At 34.6% G+C, this 20,481-nt stretch overlaps 1 protein-coding gene across 11 annotated transcripts in view; it reads left to right on the top strand.

Annotated features, from left to right (window-relative positions):
- BLTP1 (bridge-like lipid transfer protein family member 1) overlaps positions 1-20,481 on the top strand; it is a 198,236-nt gene that overhangs the window by 78,365 nt on the left and 99,390 nt on the right. For all 11 annotated transcript variants that reach the window (XM_047751650.1, XM_047751649.1, XM_047751654.1 and 8 more), the window contains 13 exons: positions 28-286; positions 983-1,820; positions 4,754-4,824; positions 5,334-5,507; positions 6,239-6,359; positions 6,712-6,855; positions 7,247-7,374; positions 7,700-7,899; positions 10,832-11,029; positions 11,697-11,908; positions 17,997-18,148; positions 18,586-18,736; positions 18,909-19,061. In XM_047751650.1, the coding sequence (XP_047607606.1) occupies positions 28-286; positions 983-1,820; positions 4,754-4,824; positions 5,334-5,507; positions 6,239-6,359; positions 6,712-6,855; positions 7,247-7,374; positions 7,700-7,899; positions 10,832-11,029; positions 11,697-11,908; positions 17,997-18,148; positions 18,586-18,736; positions 18,909-19,061 (2,801 nt within the window). The remainder of the gene's footprint in view (positions 1-27; positions 287-982; positions 1,821-4,753; positions 4,825-5,333; positions 5,508-6,238; positions 6,360-6,711; positions 6,856-7,246; positions 7,375-7,699; positions 7,900-10,831; positions 11,030-11,696; positions 11,909-17,996; positions 18,149-18,585; positions 18,737-18,908; positions 19,062-20,481) is intronic.

Below are 20,481 nucleotides of genomic sequence, written 5' to 3'. Positions count from 1 at the left end.
TATGTAACCTACTGTTTATTTGTTTAGGAAATGTGAATGGCATGAAGAGGAAAGAATGGGAAAACAAATCAGTAGGAATAGAGGTAGAGAGAAAAACTCAGCACCTTAGTCTTCAAGTACCATTACGATCTCATAGCTCATCCTCTTCCTCAGAAGAGACAAGTAGTTCTAGTGCTGCACAGCCTTTATTGGCTGGTGAAAAGGAGAGTCCCTCTTCAGTTGCTGATGACCATTTGGTTCAAAAAGAATTCTTGCATGGTGCGAAAAGAGATGATGGCCAAGTAAGGTCAGTGTTCAATTAGATTTAGAGACCTGATCATAATAGGATTATATGTGTTTAAAATTGTAGCAAGAAAAACTTCTCTCAATTCACCTATTGTAGAAAATTTTTTCTTGTCCTGAATTTATTTTTAAAATCCATTTGCTGTTTTTCTGATTATTAAAATAATACATATGTATTCATTCCAGATGTTAGGAAAACACAGAAGAGTATAATAAAAAATGACTTGTCATCCCACTACTCACTGTGAACCATTACTAACATTTGCATGTTATTTTTCCAGTGTAGCGAATATTTTTTGGTCCTTCTCTTGGCACCTTAATAGTTGACTACTAGAGAAACACACTTTCCTCTAGACTGGATAGCACATTTCAGAGTCCTCCCATCTCCTTGTGTCTATTCCTTCTCAGTTGCTATTTCCATATCCTCTGTTTTCCTTACCCCCACCCCTTTCTTCTTTCTCTTCCTCTGATGGTCTGCCATTTGTTAAATGTTGCTGACACTCAGGTTTTTGTTCTCTGTGCTATTTCGCTACTTTGTGTGGATATTTTAATGTAAAATTTTACATTTTCTTTATAACAAATGGTTGAGATTACAGAAAAGATTTTGTAATTACTTCTATTTATTTATTTTAATACTTCTATGTATAGAGAGAATTATATGATGTGCAATTAATAGTAATAGTTTTGCTTTCTGTTTTAGTATTCCTACAGAAATTTCAGGAAACAGCCCTGTATCTCCTAATACTCAGGATAAGTCAGTAGGTCAATCTCCTCTGAGATCTCCCTTGAAACGACAAGCCTCTGTATGTTCTACCCGACTTGGAAGTACCAAGAGCCTTACTGCTGCTTTTTATGGGGACAAGCAGCCTGTTACAGTTGGAGTCCAGTTTAGTAGCGATGTCTCTCGAAGTGATGAGAATGTACTAGACTCGCCAAAACAGAGAAGAAGTTTTGGTTCATTTCCATACACACCGTCAGCAGACTCAAATTCATTTCATCAGTATCGATCAATGGATTCCAGCATGTCAATGGCTGACAGTGAAGCCTACTTTTCCGCAGCTGAAGAATTTGAGCCCATTAGCAGTGATGAAGGCCCTGGAACTTATCCAGGTAGAAAAAAGAAGAAAAAGCAAGCCCAGCAGATTGATTACAGTAGGGGTTCCATATATCACAGCGTAGAGGGACCACTTACTGGCCACGGAGAAAGCATTCAAGATCCCCGCACGCTGCCGTTCAAAACTCATCCTTCCCAGGCTTCCTTTGTTTCTGCATTAGGTGGAGAAGATGATGTTATAGAGCATCTGTATGTTGTAGAAAATGAGAAAACAGTGGAGAGCGAACAGATTACTTCTCAACAACCTGTGATGAATTGCTATCAGACTTATCTTACACAATTCCAGGTAATTAACTGGTCAGTGAAGCATCCAACCAACAAAAGAACCTCTAAATCCTCATTGCATCGTCCCCTCGATCTGGATACACCAACCAGTGAAGAAAGTTCGTCATCATTTGAACAACTTTCTGTTCCAACTTTTAAGGTATAAGCCAAACCATTAGTTTCCACTGATAAGTGTATTTAAGAAAATTGATTTTTAAGAAGTTTAAAAAAATACTCTCTGTCATTTTGCTACCTTTCTGAAAACTAGAATTCCTAAAGTCATGGTTTCATGTATGACAGTAGACCTCAGGGTTATTGATGAGTATTATAAATCTAAGCATATAAAATTGAGGAATAGTTTTAGAGTTCCCACTGTGGTATGCTGAGTTAATGATCTGGTGTTTGATTCCCTCCCAGCACAGTGGGTTAAGGATCCAGGGTTGCTGCAGCTGTGACGTAGGTTGCAGTTGTGGCTCAGATTCATTCCCTGGCCCAGAAACTTCCATATGCCGAGAGTGCAGCCAAAAAAGAAAAAGTAGTAATAAAATAAAATTGAGAAATAGTTTCAGACTTGATTGTCACAATATTAACAATGTATAGTCTGTCTACATTATTTATACTTTTTAAGATAAGGATCAAGTCTCTGTAAATTCATGTTTTCTGTGTCTTAAAAGTAAAATTTCGAAATCGTTTTTAATAGTTGGTGTTCTTTATGTTAAACCATAAATGTGTTTATGGAAATCCATTTCTGCACACCTGATATATGAGATCTTATAATTCAATATGACTTGGTTATTATCCGTTTCTGTAATGTATTCTATAAAAAGCTTTTTTTTAAGGAAAACTAAAAATATGTCAAATTTAATGACACTAGCCAACATAAAAACATTTTTATAAAATTATAAATTTAGAAAGTGCCCATGTGGTGCAGCAGAAACAAATCTGACTAGTATCCATGAGGATATGGGTTCGATCCCTAGCCTTGCTCAGTGGGTTAAGGATATGGTGTTGTCCTGAGCTGTGGTTTAGGTCACAGATGTAACTGGGATCTGGCATTGCTGTGGCTGTGGTGTAGGCCGGCAGCTCTAGCTCCCATTCAACGCCTAGCCTGGGAATGTCCATATGCCGCAGGTATGGCACTAAAAAGCAAAAAATAAATAAATAAAAATATGAATTTATAAGATAATTTTTTAGGTTTTAACGGCCAAAATTGAGCATATAAAATTTCATGGAACTGACTGATAATTCAGGAATCTTATGTGGTATATACTTTGTGTGTGTGTCTGTGTCTTATACTCATTTTAAATTCAGATATTTATTATATACTACTGTATGCCAAGCATTTCATATTCAGTAATAAGGGAAATGGACGGAGCTTATAGTTGAAGGGTGGAATACAGGCATAAATGGATAAATGGATAAGTACAGTGTCTGATTACAGATTGAGACGTCCTATAATCAGAGGATGTTGGGATGGACAATAATGGTGGGTGGAACTACCTAGATTGTACTGACATGAAAGGTCTATCAGGAGGTAATATTTAAACTGAAACTTAAAGGAATGAAGAGGAATTGAGAATGGGAAGACTTGGGGATACTGCATTCAGGACACAGGCATCAGACTTTAGCTAAAATTCTAAAGTGGAAAAGAGGTCACTGTGCATGAGACATAGTTAGCAGGGGGCCTTGCACATGATGAAGCTAAAGACCTAAACAGGGGCCAGGTCATTAAGGACTTATAGACCAGACTATCAGTAGTTAGAATTTTACTTTAATTTCATTAGGAAATTCATGAGAGTTTTAAGGAAATACAATGTGATCTCATGTACTTTGGCTACTAAGTAGAATTTAATTGTTATTAAGCAAGGAGGAAGTGGGTTGATCACCTTGAAGGCTGTTGCAGAAACCTGTGCAATAGATAATGGGCTTGGATTTAGGTAATGATGGGAATGTGATAAATGGAATGGGCTATTCTTACAGATATATGCATTTTGAGTAATATGTATTGAGGAATAAAGAAACATTAGTGACAGTTACAAATGTTTTAAGATTGTATCCATTTCTTGTCTAAGTTTTTAATTTTTTAATTTTTAATTTTTCTTTTTAGGGCTGCACCTGTGGCATAAGGAAGTTCCCAGATTAGGGGTCGAATCAGAGCTACAGCTGCCAGCCTGTGCCACAGCCATAGCAAGGCCAGATCCAAGCCACATCTGTGACCTATGCCGCAGCTTGTGGCAATGCTGGATCCCTAACCACTGAGCAAGGCCAGGGGTCAAACCCACATCCTCATGGATAGTAGTCGGGTTCTTAACCTACTGAGCCACAATGGGAACTCCCCCCAAATTTTTAAATGATATCTTTATTCCATGTGAAAATATGTTGGTAAATGAATGTTCCAGGATAAAACCGAGTGTTACTTGCTATGTAGAATAGAGGTTAGAACTGCTGTGAGAGGTTAGAATTACTTTAGTATTTTTAGTAAATTCAGTTTGATTAGACAGTCAAATCTCTGGAGAAAATAATCAAGGAGTTCATATCTTTAGATAACTGCAAAAACAGAATACAAAGTTACTTTTCTTCATTAAATCTAAATAATGCTTCATTACTTAATGCTTCACTAAATCTAGCATTTAAAGTGGTTCAGTTTGAGTATTGAAGTGCATTATTTATTATCTTTTATGGATATAAAGTACAATTTAATTTTTCCTTTAATTTAAGGTTACTCTGGGATTCTTTCCTACTTAAAAGTTGATTGTGCTACATGCCTCTAAAATTAGCTTAGGAAAAGCCTAATGAAAAAGGAACTATGAAGCAAAGACATTTGAAACACTTGCTTTTTAAGCTTTAGTTGAATAGTCTTTTACTCTCATTACTCAATCCTCATAACCTGCTCTGTCATTTGTCTGAATGATCAGAAAATGAAATTGCTAATTGAGTGTTTTCTATGATTTTTTTCAATTTGTCTGTTAAATATTTATATATATCAGAATCACATAAACAAGTAATTTGGATATTTGCAAATATCACTTCATAGCATAAAATTAGAGAATAATTATTAAATTTCTAGGCTGTAAGTAATGTTTTATATTCTAGGTTATCAAACAGGGACTCACAGCTAACTCTTTACTAGATAGAGGAATGCAATTTTCAGGATCAACTTCAAAGTAAGTAAAAATTATATCCTTTTGAAGTTTAAAGCCAGTCCTGATTATGAGACATAGAATTTTTATTCTGAGGAATAACCACTCTATTTGACTGTAGTTTTTATTTTATGAAGAAATTTTCCCAAATAATTCAACTTTCTTGTCTTTCGTGACTTTACATATACAAGCAGTCCATAGCATTTCTTTGAGACATACTTTGCAAACCATAACTTGGCATATTAAAATTGGAAACTAATAAGAATTCAGTAATTTTTATATTTTTGGAAAAACCAATGAGGTAAATATATCAAAAAGTTTTTTTTATCATTTCACATATTAATCATCTTTGATTAGTTTGCATTTTAGTGCTACATTTATCTTGTCCTTAAAAAAATATTTGGGACTATTATATCTAGTCCACTTTTGTGAAATTTTTAGTTGAAATAAGTGTAAGAGTCAGTCATCTTAAGGAAGCTCCAACTTTTATTTTTATCATGCTCTTTTTAATATATACTTGTTAAACTGTATAGTACACCATATACTCCTCTGGAAAAGAAAGCTGTTGATAACACCGATGATGAAACGTTAACAGAAGAGTGGACCTTGGATCAACCAGTCTCTCAGACCAGGACAACAGCCATAGTTGAAGTAAAAGGAACTGTTGATATTGTTCTGACTCCCCTAGTGGCTGAAGCTTTAGACAGGTATTTTTATAAAATAATAAATGTATGTAATATGGTTAGTATATGTGATATAGTATTTTCATAAAAAAGAATGCTGGAGTTCTCACTGTGGTTCAGTGGGTTAAGAGCCCAACTAGTATCCATGAGGATGTGGGTTCAATCCCTGGCCTTTCTCAGTGGGGTAAGGATCTGGTATTGCTCAAAGCTGTGGCTTAAGTTGCAGATGTGTTTCGGCTCCTGCACTGCTGTGGCTATAGTGTAGGGTGGCAGCTGCAGCTCCAGTTCAACCCCCTAGTCTGGGAACTTCCATATGCCGCAGTTGCAGCCCTAAAAAAGAAAAAAAAAAAAAAAAGAACGAATGTTGATGGCTATTTTGATTCAACAAAAATGAAAATAAGTTTAAAAAGGTCTGTGTTACTTATTACTTTTTTAGCCTAAATAATTAAATATTGCAATATTATAATAATTATATTGCATTATATTTTCTACCTTTTCTTGGGCTAATAGGCATAAAATGATCAAATACCCAGAAACTAATTACTAAGTTTGATAGTCATACTACTATCTAGTTAGTGAAGGGACTAAGGGGAAATAACATATTCTCTGTCCTGCAAGGAGGTTATATTCTATCTAGCGAGATAAAACGAACTTAAATAAAATCTAGAGTGGAACATATTGGAATAATTAAGATAAACTAGATCATAGTATTAAGTGCTAGTAAAATTTTTCATTAACTGTTTTTCTTCCCTCAGATACATTGAAGCAATGGTTCATTATGCTAGTACTCGACACCCAGCTGCAATCGTAGATGATCTCCATGTCAAAGTCCTCAGGGAAGCTGTCCAAAATAGCAAGACTACCTTCTCAGAAAATGTAAGAACTTTTTACTCAGTGAGTGTGACAAATTGAGTGTTCTTCACATTTACATAATATCCAAACTTGAAAAAATGAATGTTAAAACTTTATTTGCCATTTAAATTGGAATAGATGGATGTCTCTAAATAGTCTTTATATGCCATTGGCTCTGTAAGAGATAGGCTATATAACTATAGTATGTATTAAATAGGCTTCTAAAATATTTATTAAAATGTAGCGGTGCTAAACTAGATGGAACTGACACATGGATGGGTATAAAGGAACACAGTGAATACCATATTGCTGTTGTAGATGATATGGGAATTGTGAAAGGTCTGTGAAATAATAATTGTACTTTCAATCTTTTTAGCTATCTTCCAAACAAGATATTAGAGGAACAAAAACTGAGCACACTACCATAGGAATGACTAACCAAGGACAAGCACAGACAAATATAATGAAGCAAGATAATGTAACAATTAAAGGTCTTCAGGCTAATGTTAGCATACCAAAGGTAATAATTTAAGACATTAAAAATTTTCCTGATAGGGAATGTTTTGGTGGTTTTTATCATTTATAGTCATTGAACTGAATGGTGGTAGAATAGATTATAATATCAAAAATATGCATTTTGTTTCCTTGATGATCTAGTTAAAGAAGTAAATGTAATAGTTTGCTTAAGCAGACTAAAGTTACTAAATAGTTACTAAAATATTTCACATCCATCCTCTAAGAATTTAAATATTATTTTATGGGAGTCTATATTTACAAGCTTTGCTTTCATGACTCTCAGACACATATATACGCCATTCCTTATAGTTGTTTCTCATACTCCTGTATATCTTACATTTAAGTGATAAATTTTTACTTTTCAACTCTGAAATTTTTGACATTTTGTGTGTTAGGTGAACTTATGTTTGTTACAAGCCTCAGTGGAAGAATCTCCAAGTACAGCTCCTAGTAGAAGTGTGACACATGTTTCCCTGGTAGCACTGTGTTTCGACAGAATTACCACTCAAGTTCGTATGAACAGGTAAAAAAGGTTTTTTGATTGGAATCATGATTATCTTGCTGAATGTAAAAGCAAACCATAATCATCTTTTTAATATGTTTTTGAAAAATTGTGATGTTGAAATTCAAAACTAATACTGGAATTTCAAATCTGACTGTAGATTAGCAAAGTAGGTTTTAAAAAGTTTCTACTGTTTTTATTCATACTGTCTTTCAGTAAACACTGAAGAATTTGTTACTAATATCAGTTTAAATAGAACAATAGAATGGTTTTTAAAAACTAGTTAAATGTTTTTACTAAACTGTATATTTAAATGTTAACATGACTTTTTTTTTTTTTCATTAAGAGGTGTGGTTGAAGAGACTTCAAACAGTGCAGAGCCTGGTAGAACAACAAATTTTGATAGGTATGTCCATGCCACCAAGATGCAGCCTCAGTCATCTGGATCTCTCAGATCAAATGCTGGAGCAGAAAAAGGCAAAGAGATTGCAGCCAAGTTAAACATTCATCGAGTTCATGGGCAACTGAGAGGTCTTGATACAACAGGTAGGATTCTACAGCATGCTTTTGCTTTGATGTGTATAAGAGGATTTTGCAAAAGGAAACATAATTTTTTTCTTTTGAATATTGCTATAATTTGAGTGTTTTATAAGAAGAAAGGTATTTCTAACCACGGGGTATTTATTACTCACATTCTACTCAGGATGGTAGGAAGTTAAGTGGTATGGCCCTAAATTGCCCAGTACTTCTATCTCCCATCATTTTTCTTCGTGGTATTATCTATTTGCTCATTGTAGAACAGAGAGAGTTTAATCTTTATAGTCTTTCTTTTTAAGATCATTCTCTTGGGACAGTTTTCTTTCACAATGAAGAATTATGATCTCAAAAGCAGATAGTCAAATTTGTAATATACAGCGGCAATAAGAATAATAGAAAAGGCTGTGCTTCTTAAAGTCCCTGGTGAGGTAAAAGAGAAAACTAGTAATAGCACATATCATTTCAATAGTTTGACTCATTTCAGTGCATATGCTCATTTAGAGGCTTAAATGATCTCTGATTGTCAGAAATTCAATCCAGAAAAAATTGAATTTGCTAATCTTGTTTGAGATGATTGTCATGCTAAAATCTCTATGTTGGACAGTTGACCAAGTCGTGAATGAGCAAATGATTTCTTTGAATTTTCTGTTACTTTGTAGATGCTGAAGTTTCCATGATTCTAGTCTGTATTCTGAGTCTGTGTTACTGCTATGCCTTTCTCAGGGTTTATATCACCATCTTCGTGTCTGAGGCAAAAGCATTTGGCCTGAAGATGTCAAATGGAGAGATCTTTTGTGACTACCTGAAATATATAGATGTAAAGCTGGTGCAAAGTATACTATAGAAAAGTCTTTCAGACTCAGTGGTTTGAATATAAAAGATTTTTCTCAGCTCTGTAGTTTGCAGTGATAACCAGTTTGCACATGGGTGTTGTACAGACCATTATGCCATACCTAAATATGATTTTGTCATATTTGTCTAGAAAACACTCATCAAAGACAAAACTCCCAGTGAAGTTCCAAGGTGGACATTGTATAAAACTGCAGTAAAAGTTGTCAATATCTTTGCTTTTATGTACACAAGGTATCTGTGAAAGGACACTCATTAGATGATAATCTAATGATATTTGTTACCTGTGGGGAAGGGAAGTAGATGTCTGGATGTGCATGGTATTAGAGGCTTTTCATTGTGTATTCTTTCATACTTTTGGAACTTTAATCTATGTGAGTATATTACCTAATAAAAATTTTAAATAAAATTGAGATTAGGGAATTTCCATCATGGCTCAGCAGAAACGAATCTGCTTAATATCCGTGAGTTTGCAGCTTCAATCCCTGGCCTCGCTTAGTGGGTGGGGGATCCTGCGTTACAGTGACCTGTGCTGTTGGTCACAGGCAGCAGCTTGGATCCCACGTTGCTTTGGCTGTGGCCACAGGCCAGCAGCTGTAGCTCTGATTGGTCCCCTAGCCTGGGAACCTCCATGTGCTGCGGGTGTGGCCCTAAAAAGCAAAAAAAAAAAAAAAAGAAAAATTGGTGATAAATCCTAACCTTATACCATACATCACAGTAAGTTCTGAATTAAAGCCAGACATTTAAAAATGAGAAAATTATTTAAAAAATAGATGAATATTTTGGAGTTTCCATCATGCACAGTGGAAACGAATCCAACTAGGAACCATGAGGTTGCGGGTTCGATCCCCGGCCTTGCTCAGTGGGTTAAGGATCTAGTGTTGCCGTGAGCTGTGGTGTAGGTCGCAGAAGTAGCTCAGATCTGGCGTTGCTGTGGCTATTGTGTAGGCCGGCAGCTGTAGCTCTGATTCGACCCCTAGCCTGGTAATCTCCAAATGCCATGGGTACATACACACAAAAAAATAGGTGAGTTTTTAATCATAAATTCAACAGGTAGTATTTTTCTATGGTGTAATATTATATAGTTATTAAAGTAATATCTTTGAAGAATTTTTAATAACCTGAGGAAATTATGATTGTTGACTGTTACATGAAAAGTGGGAACCAAAGCTGGGTTTGTAAAATGATCTCTAAAGAGCTAGAAGGAAACTTACTTGTATCTCTTGGGGGTAACTTTACATGGGTTTTTTTTTTCTTAGAGAATGAAATGAAAAAGAGTAAAATAGAAACTTCTGTCAGGTAGTTGGAATGGTAGTTTCCATATTCCATATTGAAAGTGATGCAATAATGGCAATTTCTGTGGTTATATAAATTATATTAGCATAAAGCAGTGTAGTTTTCCTGGAAAGTAATGTTTTTCCTAAGGTCAGGAAATTAATTAAAATACTTTATCTTATAAAATGATGAGAAAGTACTTAAAAATAGTTCGCTATGAACCTAAATTACTAAGGAGCTTTTTAAGTGTAGGTTTTTAGAGTACCTGTATCGTTCATAAATTAATTTATGCTGTCTCTGAGAAATTATTTGTTAATTCTTTTCTCCCTCTTCACTGTGATTCTGGCATTTTTTAAGTAATATATTAGGCAGTATTATTTTTATTTTTTTAATTTTTTAATTTTTTTTTTTGTCTTTCTGTCTTTTTAGGGCCGCACCCATGGGCATATGGAGGTTTACAGGCTAGGGGTCTAATCAGAGCTGCTGGCCTATGCCACAACCACAGTAAGGCGAGATCCTAGCTGCATCTGCAACCTACACCACAGCTCATGGCAGTGCCAGATCCTCAACCCCCTGAGCGAGGCCAGGGATTGAACCCACCCCTCACGGTTCCTAGTTGGATTTGTTTCCACTGTGCCACGACAGGAACTCCAAGGCAGTATTATTTTTAAAATTAGTTGGTTTGTTTTTCTTTTTGATAGAATACTAACATATCTTTTAAGACAGCCACTGTGCCAAATCTTTACATTATTTGTTTTTTTTTAAATATATAAACTCAGTCTTTAAAAATGATCATTTTGTTCTTTTTTGATGATAGATATTGGTACCTGTGCCATCACTGCTATTCCCTTTGAGAAGTCCAAAGTTTTATTTACTCTTGAGGAGTTGGATGAGTTTGCTTTTGTGGATGAAACTGATCAGCAAGCTGTTCCAGATGTGACTCGTATAGGTCCAAGCCAAGAAAAATGGGGTTGGATAATGTTTGAATGTGGACTTGAGAATTTAACTATAAAAGGTAAGCATTTTTCTTTTGAATTCTGCTTAAGTAAGGAACACATTGGCCCCACATTGCTGAAATGTTTTGAATAATCATGACTTTGAGTAATCTGAATTAGCATTTTCAAGCAGAAAGTGTGGTACCTGTGATTACTTACTAGGAATGGGTGTCCCATCCAATTGCATAGTGGAACTTTATGGAATAATTATGCGATTCGAAATTAGCAGAGCATTTAAACATAGAAAACCTCAATGCCTGAGCAAAGTAGTGCATGGTTCAGAAAAAATTCCTTAATAAAATATAAAGCCTCCTAAATTTTGGAAGCTTGCCTCTTTGGAAAGTGGATCTTTGATTAGTAGAGCTTTGCCGTATAGGATGAAAATATTATAAATCCTTTATTCAGTGATACCGACTTATATTTATTTTCTTTTACACGACTCATACATTAAAATAGGAAGGCTGAATTGTGTAAGACTTGTAGGTTTAGTTGTATATAATGGTAATGTATTTGCCTAAAATTCCTTACCTGATAATTTAATATTCCATCACTTTTATAGATAAGAGCAAAGTTTTGGTGAGGAAAAAAAATCTTTATGTGATTTTTATTTTTATCTTTATGGATATTATAGACTACAGCATTGAGACACCTTGTGTTTTTAATTAATACGTCATTTTATTTTTATAGGAGGAAGACAGTCTGGTGCTGTTTTATATAATACTTTTGGAATTATGGGTAAAGCTAATGTCACAGAAAGGGGTGGAGTGCTGACATCAAATAATTCTTCTGATTCTCCAACTGGCAGCGGCTATAATACTGATGTCTCTGATGATAATCTTCCTTGTGACCGAACAAGCCCTTCATCAGACTTAAATGGGAATTCTGTTTCTGATGAACAAGTTGGTGAATTTCTAATAATAATAATAACAACAATGCTTGGGAAAATAAAATAGAAAACTACATACCCAATTCACATTTAGTTTCTAGAGTATATTTACTTGTTTCATGTTACAGATTTTGCTTAAATGATAGTAAAAGCATTTTGGTGATTATATTCTACTAGAGTATAGTTGCTGAAATGTAGGTTCACATCATACATATGTTTATATTTATATCCATTCTAGTACCTAGTGAAATACCTTGATTATGTTAGACAATTATAATTGTTGAATTAATAGAATTTCAGAAAAGCAGGCTTTGTTTTTATACTATCTGAAGAATTTCAGCAGAATGCATTTTTTAGTTTTTGTGGGTTTTGGTTTTTTTTGTTTTTGTTTGTTTGTTTATTTATTTTGCTTTTTAGTGCTATGCCTGCAGCTTATGGAGTTTCCCGGGCTAGGGGTCTAGTTGAAGCTACAGCTGCTGGCCTATGCCACAGCCACAGCAACACCAGATCTGAGCTGCATCGGCAACCTACACCACTACTCATGGCAATGCTAAAATATTTGACAGAAGCCTAAGTGTCCTCCTTGATCTCTTTGATCCTATTCTGCTTGCTGAAAATCACCAAATTTGGTAATATTGCTTTCTGTGGGTTCTCTGATTTTTCTTGGTCCATTTCCTTATGTAGTTCGTTGTCCTCAAACATAGATGTTCTCTCATGGATGTGCCATGTTCTCTTCTTGGCTACCTTTCTCTTCTTGCTGTTTGTCCATTCCCTCATTTATTTCATTTCCTACTCCAGCTCCATAATTTGATGATGCTTCTCTTTCCTATAGGTTATGCCTTCATCACCAACCAACCCTTCACCTGAGCTTCAGAATTGTATCCAATGGCCATTTAGATACCATCACTTAGATGTGCTACAGTCACCAAAAATTCAATCTAAAAACAATTTTATTATTACTTTGCTTCACATACCGTATAAATACTTGCTTAGGAGTTCCCATCGTGGCTCAGTGGTTAATGAATCTGACTAGGAACCATGAGGCTGTGGGTTTGATCCCTGGTCTCACTCAGTGGGTTAAGGATCCAGCATTGCTGTGAGCTCTAGTATGGGTCACAGATGTGGCTTGGATCTGCGTTGCTGTGGCTCTGGCGTAGGCCAGCGGCTACAGTTCCAATTAGACCCCTAGCCTAGGAACCTACATATGCTGTGGGTATGCCCCTAGAAAAGACAAAAAAAAAGACAAAAATAAACAAATAAATAAATACTTGCTTATTATCCAAAAGCTCCCCCCTCCCTTTTTTAAAGTTCAAGTTCACCTAAACTATCTTCTATATATTTGTGTACTTAGTGTTTGGCTTACAACTCTGAACTGAAACCTATGGGCCAAATGTACTTGAGAATTCAATTTTTTTTCTTTTAAAAGGAGAAATATCATTCTTTTATATGTTCTACCCCTATATTGCTATTGTCTTTCCTTAGTGGTAACTACTAGTTTGTTCTAAATATCTTTGAGTCTGCTTCTTTTTTTTTTTAAATTGAAGTATAGTTAATTTACAATGTTATGTTAGTTTCAAGTGTACAGCACAGTGATTCAGTTGTACATACATATATATAAATATATATGTATTTGTTTATAGAGTCTTTTCCATTAGGTTATTATAAGATATTGAGTATAGTTTCCTGTGCTATACAGTAGGTCCTTGTTTATTTTATGTGTAGTGGTATGTGTATATTAATGCTAGACTCCTAATTTATCTCCTCCCTGCCCCTGCTATGCCCTTTGTTTTCTGTATCTGAGAGTCTATTTCTCTTTTGCAAATAAGTTCATTTGTATCATTTTTTAGATTCCACAAACACTGATATATGATATTTGTCTTTCTTTGTCTGACTTCATTTAGTATAATATTCTCTAGGTCCATCCATGTTGCTGCAAATGGCAATATTTCATTCTTTTTTATGGCTGAGTTATATTCCATTATACACATACCACATCTTCTTTATCCATTCCTCTGTCAGTGGACAAGGATGGTAACTCTGTTTTTAGTTTTCTAAGGAAACTCCATACTGTTCTCCATAGTGGCTGCACCAATTTACACTCCTACTAACAGTGTAGGAAGGTTCCTTTTTCTCTACACCTTGTCCAGCATTTATTATTTATAGACTTTTTAGTTGTGGCCATTCTGACTGATGTGAGGTGGTACCTTGTTGTAGTTTTGATTTACATATTTCTAATAATTAGCAATGTTGAGCATTTTTTCATGTGCTTTTTGGTCATCTGTATTGTCTTCTTTGGAGAAATGTCTATTTAGAGTTTCTCATTTTTTGATTGGGATTTTTTTTTTATAGTAAGCTATATGAGGTATTTGTATATTTTGGAAATTAATCCCTTGTTGGTAGTATCATTTGCAAATATTTTCTCCTAGTCTGCAAGTTTTCATTTTGTTTATGGTTTTCTTTGCTGTGCAAAAGCTTTTCAATTTAATTAGGTTTTATTTATTTTTTATTTTTCACTTTTTGGTTGCCCAGTGGCATGTGGAGTTATCAGGCTGGAGTCAGATCTAAACCACAGCTGTGGAAACACCGAATCCTTAACCCACAGTGTTGGTTTGGGAATTAAACCTGTGTCCCAAGGCTGCAGAAATACCACCATTGCACCACAGCAGGAACTCCTAATATATATATATATTTTTTAATGGCCATTCCCTTGGCATACATATGGAAGTTCCTGGCCCAGGATTGAATCCGAGCTGCAGCTGGAGCAATACTGAATCCTTTAACCCACTACGCTGTGCCAGGGATCGAGCCTGCACATTCGCAGTGACCCAAGCTGTTGAAGTCAGATTCTTAACCCACTGTGCCACAGCAGGAACTCCTTATTTATTTTTGTTTTTATTTCCATTATTCCAGGAGATAGATCTAAAAAAAACATTGCTGTGATTTATTTCAAAGAGCATTCTGCCTTTGTTTTTCTCTAATGATTTTATGGTATCCGACCTTACATTTACATCTTTAATCCATTTTGAGTTTATTTTTGTGTGTGGTATAAGAGAATGTTCTAATTTCATTCTTTCGCATGTAACTGTCCAGTTTCCCCAGCACCACTTAATAAAGAGATGGTCTTTTCTCCATTGTGTATTCTTGTTTGTTTTGTCATAGATTAGCTGACCATAAGTGCATGGGCTTTTTTCTGGGCTCTCTATTCTGTTCCATTGATGTATGTTTCTGTTTTTGTGTCAGTATCATACTGTTTTTATGACTGTAGCTTTGTGGTATAGTCTGAGGTCAGGGGAGCTGATTCCCCCAGCTTTGTTTTTCTTTTTCAAGATTGCTTCAGAGTCTTCCGCATTTCTATACAAATTTAGAAATTTTTTGTTGTAGTTCTCTGAAAAATTCCATTGATAAGAGATTGCATTGAATTTGTAGATTCCCTTGGTTAGTATGATCATTGTAACAGTATTGATTCTTCCAATCAAAGAGCATAGTTTGTTTTTCCGTCTGTTTGTGTCGTCTTCAGTTTCTCTCATTACCATCTGTTATTTTTCAGAATACAGATATTTTGCCTCCTTAGGTAGATTTATTCCAATGTATTCTATTATTTTCATTGTTATGGTAAGTGGATTGTTTTCTTAATTTCTCATTCTGATTTTTCATTTAGTGTATAGAAATTCATTAGATTTCTCTGTGTTAATTTTGTATCCTGCAGCTTTACCGAATTCATTGATGAGCTTTGATAGTTTTCTTATCATGTCTTTAGAATTTTCTTTATTTTCATCATGTCATCTGCAGGCAGTGATAGCTTTACTTTTTCTTTTCTTATTTGGATTCATTTTATTTCTTTTTCTTCCTTGATTGCTGTGGCTAGAACTTTAAAACTATGTTGAATAAAAGTGGCAAGAGAGTACATTCTTGTCTCGTTCCTGATCTTAGAGGAAATTTCAGTGTTTCACCATTGATTGTGATGTTGGCTGTGGGTTTGTCAGCCTTTATTATATTGAGGTATGCTTCTTCTATACCCATTTTGTGGAGAAGTTTTTATCATAAATGGATGTTGAATTTTGTCAAAATGGTCTTTTACATCTATTGAGATAATTGTATTTCTTATTCATCAGTGTGTTAATGTGATGTATCACATTGATTTGCATATATTGAATAGTCCTTGCATTCCTAGGATAAATCCAACTTGATCATGGTGTATTATCTTTTTTATATTTTGTTGGAGTAAGTTTGCTAGTATTTTGTTGAGGATTTTTGGGTCTGTGTTCATCAGTGATATTGGCCTGTGATTTGTGTGTATGTTGTGCTGTTGTTTTCTGGTTTTGGTATAAGGGTGATGTCCTCATAGAAGGAGTTCAGAAGTATTCCTTCCTCTGCAGTTTTTTGTAAGAGTTTCAGAAGGGTAAGTGTTAACTCTTCTCTAAATGTTTGGTAGAATTCACCTATGAAGCTATCTGGTCCTAGATTTTTGATTGTTAGGAGTTTTAAAATTACAGATTCAATTTCACTACTGGTAATTGGTCATTATTCTCCAGTTTGTGACTTGCCCAGCTTGTGGATATGGAATTTGATTATATCATAAGCTTGCCCCTCCTACCAGTTTCATTGTGGTTCTTTTTTTATGTCTTCAGCTGTAGAGGATCTTTTTTGGTAGGTTTCAGTTTTCTTCATTGATAGTTGTTTAGCATATTTTTGTGATTTTATTGTGCCCGTGAGAGGAAGTGAGCTTATGGACCTTCTACTCCATCATCTTGACTGCTCTCTCCTACTTCTTTTCTGTTATATTCACTAGTTTTGTTGTATTTTATCAGAATCTGTGTATTGGTGATTAAGAGGTACAAACTTAGGTATAAAATAAGCTATAAGAATATATTGTACAACACAGAGAATATAGCCAGTTTTTTATAATAATTATAAATGGAGTGTATAACCTTTAAAAATTGTGAATCACTATTTTGTACACCTGTGACTTATATAAAATATTGTACATCAGCTATACTTCAATAAATACTAAAAAGTAAAAGGTAATATGTGTGAACTATATGTTATGTTAACTCTTAGTGGAATCTGAGATAGCACTACATTTTGACATACTTGAATATTTTTGCAGCATAGCATTAATAAACATACCAGGTGGGATAAATGATCTCTGATCAGTTCATATCAGATTTTGAGGCCACATTTACAAAAACTGATTTGGATTTTCAGAATATTGTTTGTTTTAGAAATGCAGATACCAGGAATGTAGACTTACATTTAGTGTGTGCTAACTCTAAAATCACCAGGGCCTATTGTTCACATTGTCTTGTAACAGGATTTAAAGCTGTTTTCTGGATACTTAATCATTACTTAATTATTCTACAAGAAAATCCCACTCTTGACTTTATTTCAACGAAGACTATCTAAAAGTGAATTAGAGGCCTATAAACAGTTGTAACAGGCAATAGACTCTTTTGTTTGTTTGTTTAATATTATGCTTCATACTTCCTGCAGTCTGAAAAGTGATTACACATTTAAAAATATTATCCCAATTTCTCAATTCAGAGCTAGATTACTAGATGTATGATAATTAAGAGTATTTTGTTGTAGAGTGTTTTTTATTTGAATATCGGCTATAATAGTATTTCTTATGGCACTTTATTTGGAAGTTTGAAATATTTTGTTAGAATGGAAAGTATATTGCATTAGGAAGCAGAAGACTTTAATGCTATCACTTATTCTTTTACTTAATAGTTGTATGACTTCTGGCAAGTCACAAAACTTCTCTCACTTTCTTCGTCTAGGGAAAAAAATACTCTTAAAGCATATGTTACTGAATGAAGTGATTAAGAGAAACCCTTTAGTTCTAAGATCTCCAATTTATCGTTTGTTACAATGCAGAGATTTTTCAGATTGTGCTACTTGGAGCTTCAAGGATTCATAGGTATTTCTCAGAATAAAGTTTAGGCTGGGGAAGGCTAATGTTATTTTTTTAATATCAAGGTATTATCTATAGAACTAGATTTGATGGAAAGGTGTTGTGCTTAAAACACTAGTTAACTTCCATGCTGGTGGTTTTAAGGGGCTATATTTTTTATAAGTTTTTGATATCCTTTCTTATATAGGATGAAGGAGTGGAATCTGATGATTTGAAAAAAGATCTACCTCTAATGCCTCCACCTCCGGATTCATGTAGTATGAAATTAACCATCAAGGAAATTTGGTTTAGTTTTGCTGCTCCCACCAATGTGAGATCTCCTACACATGCATTTTCTAGGTAAAAAGTTAAATATAGTCATATCCCTTGATTTTTCTTTATTTTAAATAACATACAATTATTTCTTTGAATTATTTTTCTGATATGTCTAGTATTAGGGTTCCCACCTTTTTTCCATCTTTCCTACTTCATATTTTCTTTACACATCTTCCCAGTTGTTTTATCCTTTTTCTTGTCTAGGGCTTTAGTTTTATTTTTACATGTCACCCTGCCATGAACCTTTTACTCTTTTCACCTTTTATAGGCTTTTATATTTTTCTTACTTTCCTATAAGCTGTTCTTTGCATTTCTTACTTATATGTTCACAATTTATCCGCTGGTCAAAGGAAAAGTAGTTTTATATAAATAAAATAGTCACTAAGTACTGTAGGATGGAAGATTATTTGAAATATAAATTTTGATACTTGTTATTATATATATATTTTTGATTTTAAAAGGCAACTGAACCTTTTAAGTACTGCAACTCCAGCTGTTGGCGCATGGCTTGTTCCCATTGATCAACTCAAGTCATCCTTAAACAAATTAGAAACTGAGGGAACCTTAAGAATTTGTGCTGTTATGGGATGCATAATGACAGAAGCATTAGAGGTATGTCTTTCAACATCACAGAGTATCATTGAAGCTTAACAGAGTTTTTCATTGAAGATGATCCCTTGTTGTTCATCATTGTTGAACAACATCAAATCTGCAAGTTCTTAATTACTGAATACCTTTAGAATACCTGTGTCACTCTAAATCTGTTGTTTTTTCTCTTTTTTAGAATAAAAGTGTACATTTTCCCTTAAGAAGTAAATACAACCGACTTACAAAAGTTGCCCGCTTTCTCCAAGAAAACCCTTCATGTTTACTGTGTAATATACTTCATCACTACCTGCACCAGGCAAATTACTCCGTAATTGAAGATGCTACAATGGTGAGTTACTGGAACCAGAAAGCTTTTTTAAAAAGCCTCTAGCTGTTGACCCACAAGGTTTGAGATGTGTGTGGGAAGTCCAAAAGAGAAATGTGGTTAGAAATACAGACTTATGGACAAGACTGAGCTCAGATTTATGGTTTGGGAGTTGCGAGAATGAAGGTGTTAGAAGCTGTGGATATGGGTGAGCCTTTTAAGGATGATTTATTGAATGAGAAACCAGTGAAGAGTGGGATCCCTGAGAAATACCAAAATTAAAGGGGCACAGAGAGATTACATAGAAGTGTACAGAGTGCTGAGAAGGGAAGGGAAGAGATAGAAGAACCAGGTAAGAAGGTCTTGAGAGCTAAAGCTATGAAAAATTTTAAGCAAGAGAATAATCATTAGAGTCAGATTTCACAGAAATGTTTAATAAAATAAGGACTAAGTAATAATTGAGGGGAGAATATATAATTATGCAAAATAAATACAACATATCTCTGCACTATTAAGATATCTACTACAGAATGTGACACATCCTGGTTAGGGGTTTAGAGCTTGAGGATGTCTTTTCTTTAAGCTTTTGGTCAGTAGAGGATACTGACCAAAACCTTTAGCTGAACTAGTAATCAATGTCTCAGTATTATTAATGGGCAGTCCCATTCCTGATAATCTCTAATGAAAGAATCTATAGTAAATTATGGACTTGATAAAGGTACTTAGACCTTAGGCTGGTTTGTTAGTTTCTACTCCCATCCTATGAATTAAATACTGCGAGGTCCACAGTGCATGGTCAACTTGCCCATCTAGTCATAGGTGGAGAAACTAGAACAGGGAGAATGGATGGATGCTCTGCCTGGATATTGGTGCCGTGTAAGAGGAAGAAACACAAGATGACCCTCGTTATTTGAGTCTGAGAATGAAAGTGCAGGCTAAGGGACCTGATGTTCTTGAGAAGGTAAAGGAGTTCATTCCTGCCATCTAGTAAACGGCTCTCTTCAGTCAAAACCATCACTCCTAACACAAGAAATTATAGGAAAGGGGAGAGAGAGGACTTGGATATTTTCTTCCCATGCTAAGGCTCTAGTAGGCAAATTTTCTTTCTTACAGTCATCACCAGTCACAGTGGAATAAAATATATTCTAAATTATATAATTGTTACTACAGTTATAATACATTTTAGTTTCAGAGCAGTTACAAATCCATCTATGCCTAGCACTTAGCTATAGTAATTTATGTTTTTAAATGTTAAGTAGAGGTGGTTACCTAATCTTTGATCAAAATAATTTCATTTGCTCTTTGCTTAAGGAATATCTTGGGTAGCACAAAATACATTTAATTCCTCACTTGAGCAAAACAGGTAGAGTGGATTAAATGTTTCTTAGGGGGAATCCCAGTTTTATTTTCCATGTTTAGCTTGTCTTTCACCTGGTACTGCTGT

The sequence above is a fragment of the Phacochoerus africanus genome, chromosome 10 (assembly GCF_016906955.1).
Source record: "Phacochoerus africanus isolate WHEZ1 chromosome 10, ROS_Pafr_v1, whole genome shotgun sequence".
NCBI lineage: Eukaryota > Metazoa > Chordata > Mammalia > Artiodactyla > Suidae > Phacochoerus > Phacochoerus africanus.
The sequence above is the reverse complement of the archived record's forward strand: the minus strand, read 5'-3'. Positions and strand labels throughout refer to the sequence as shown.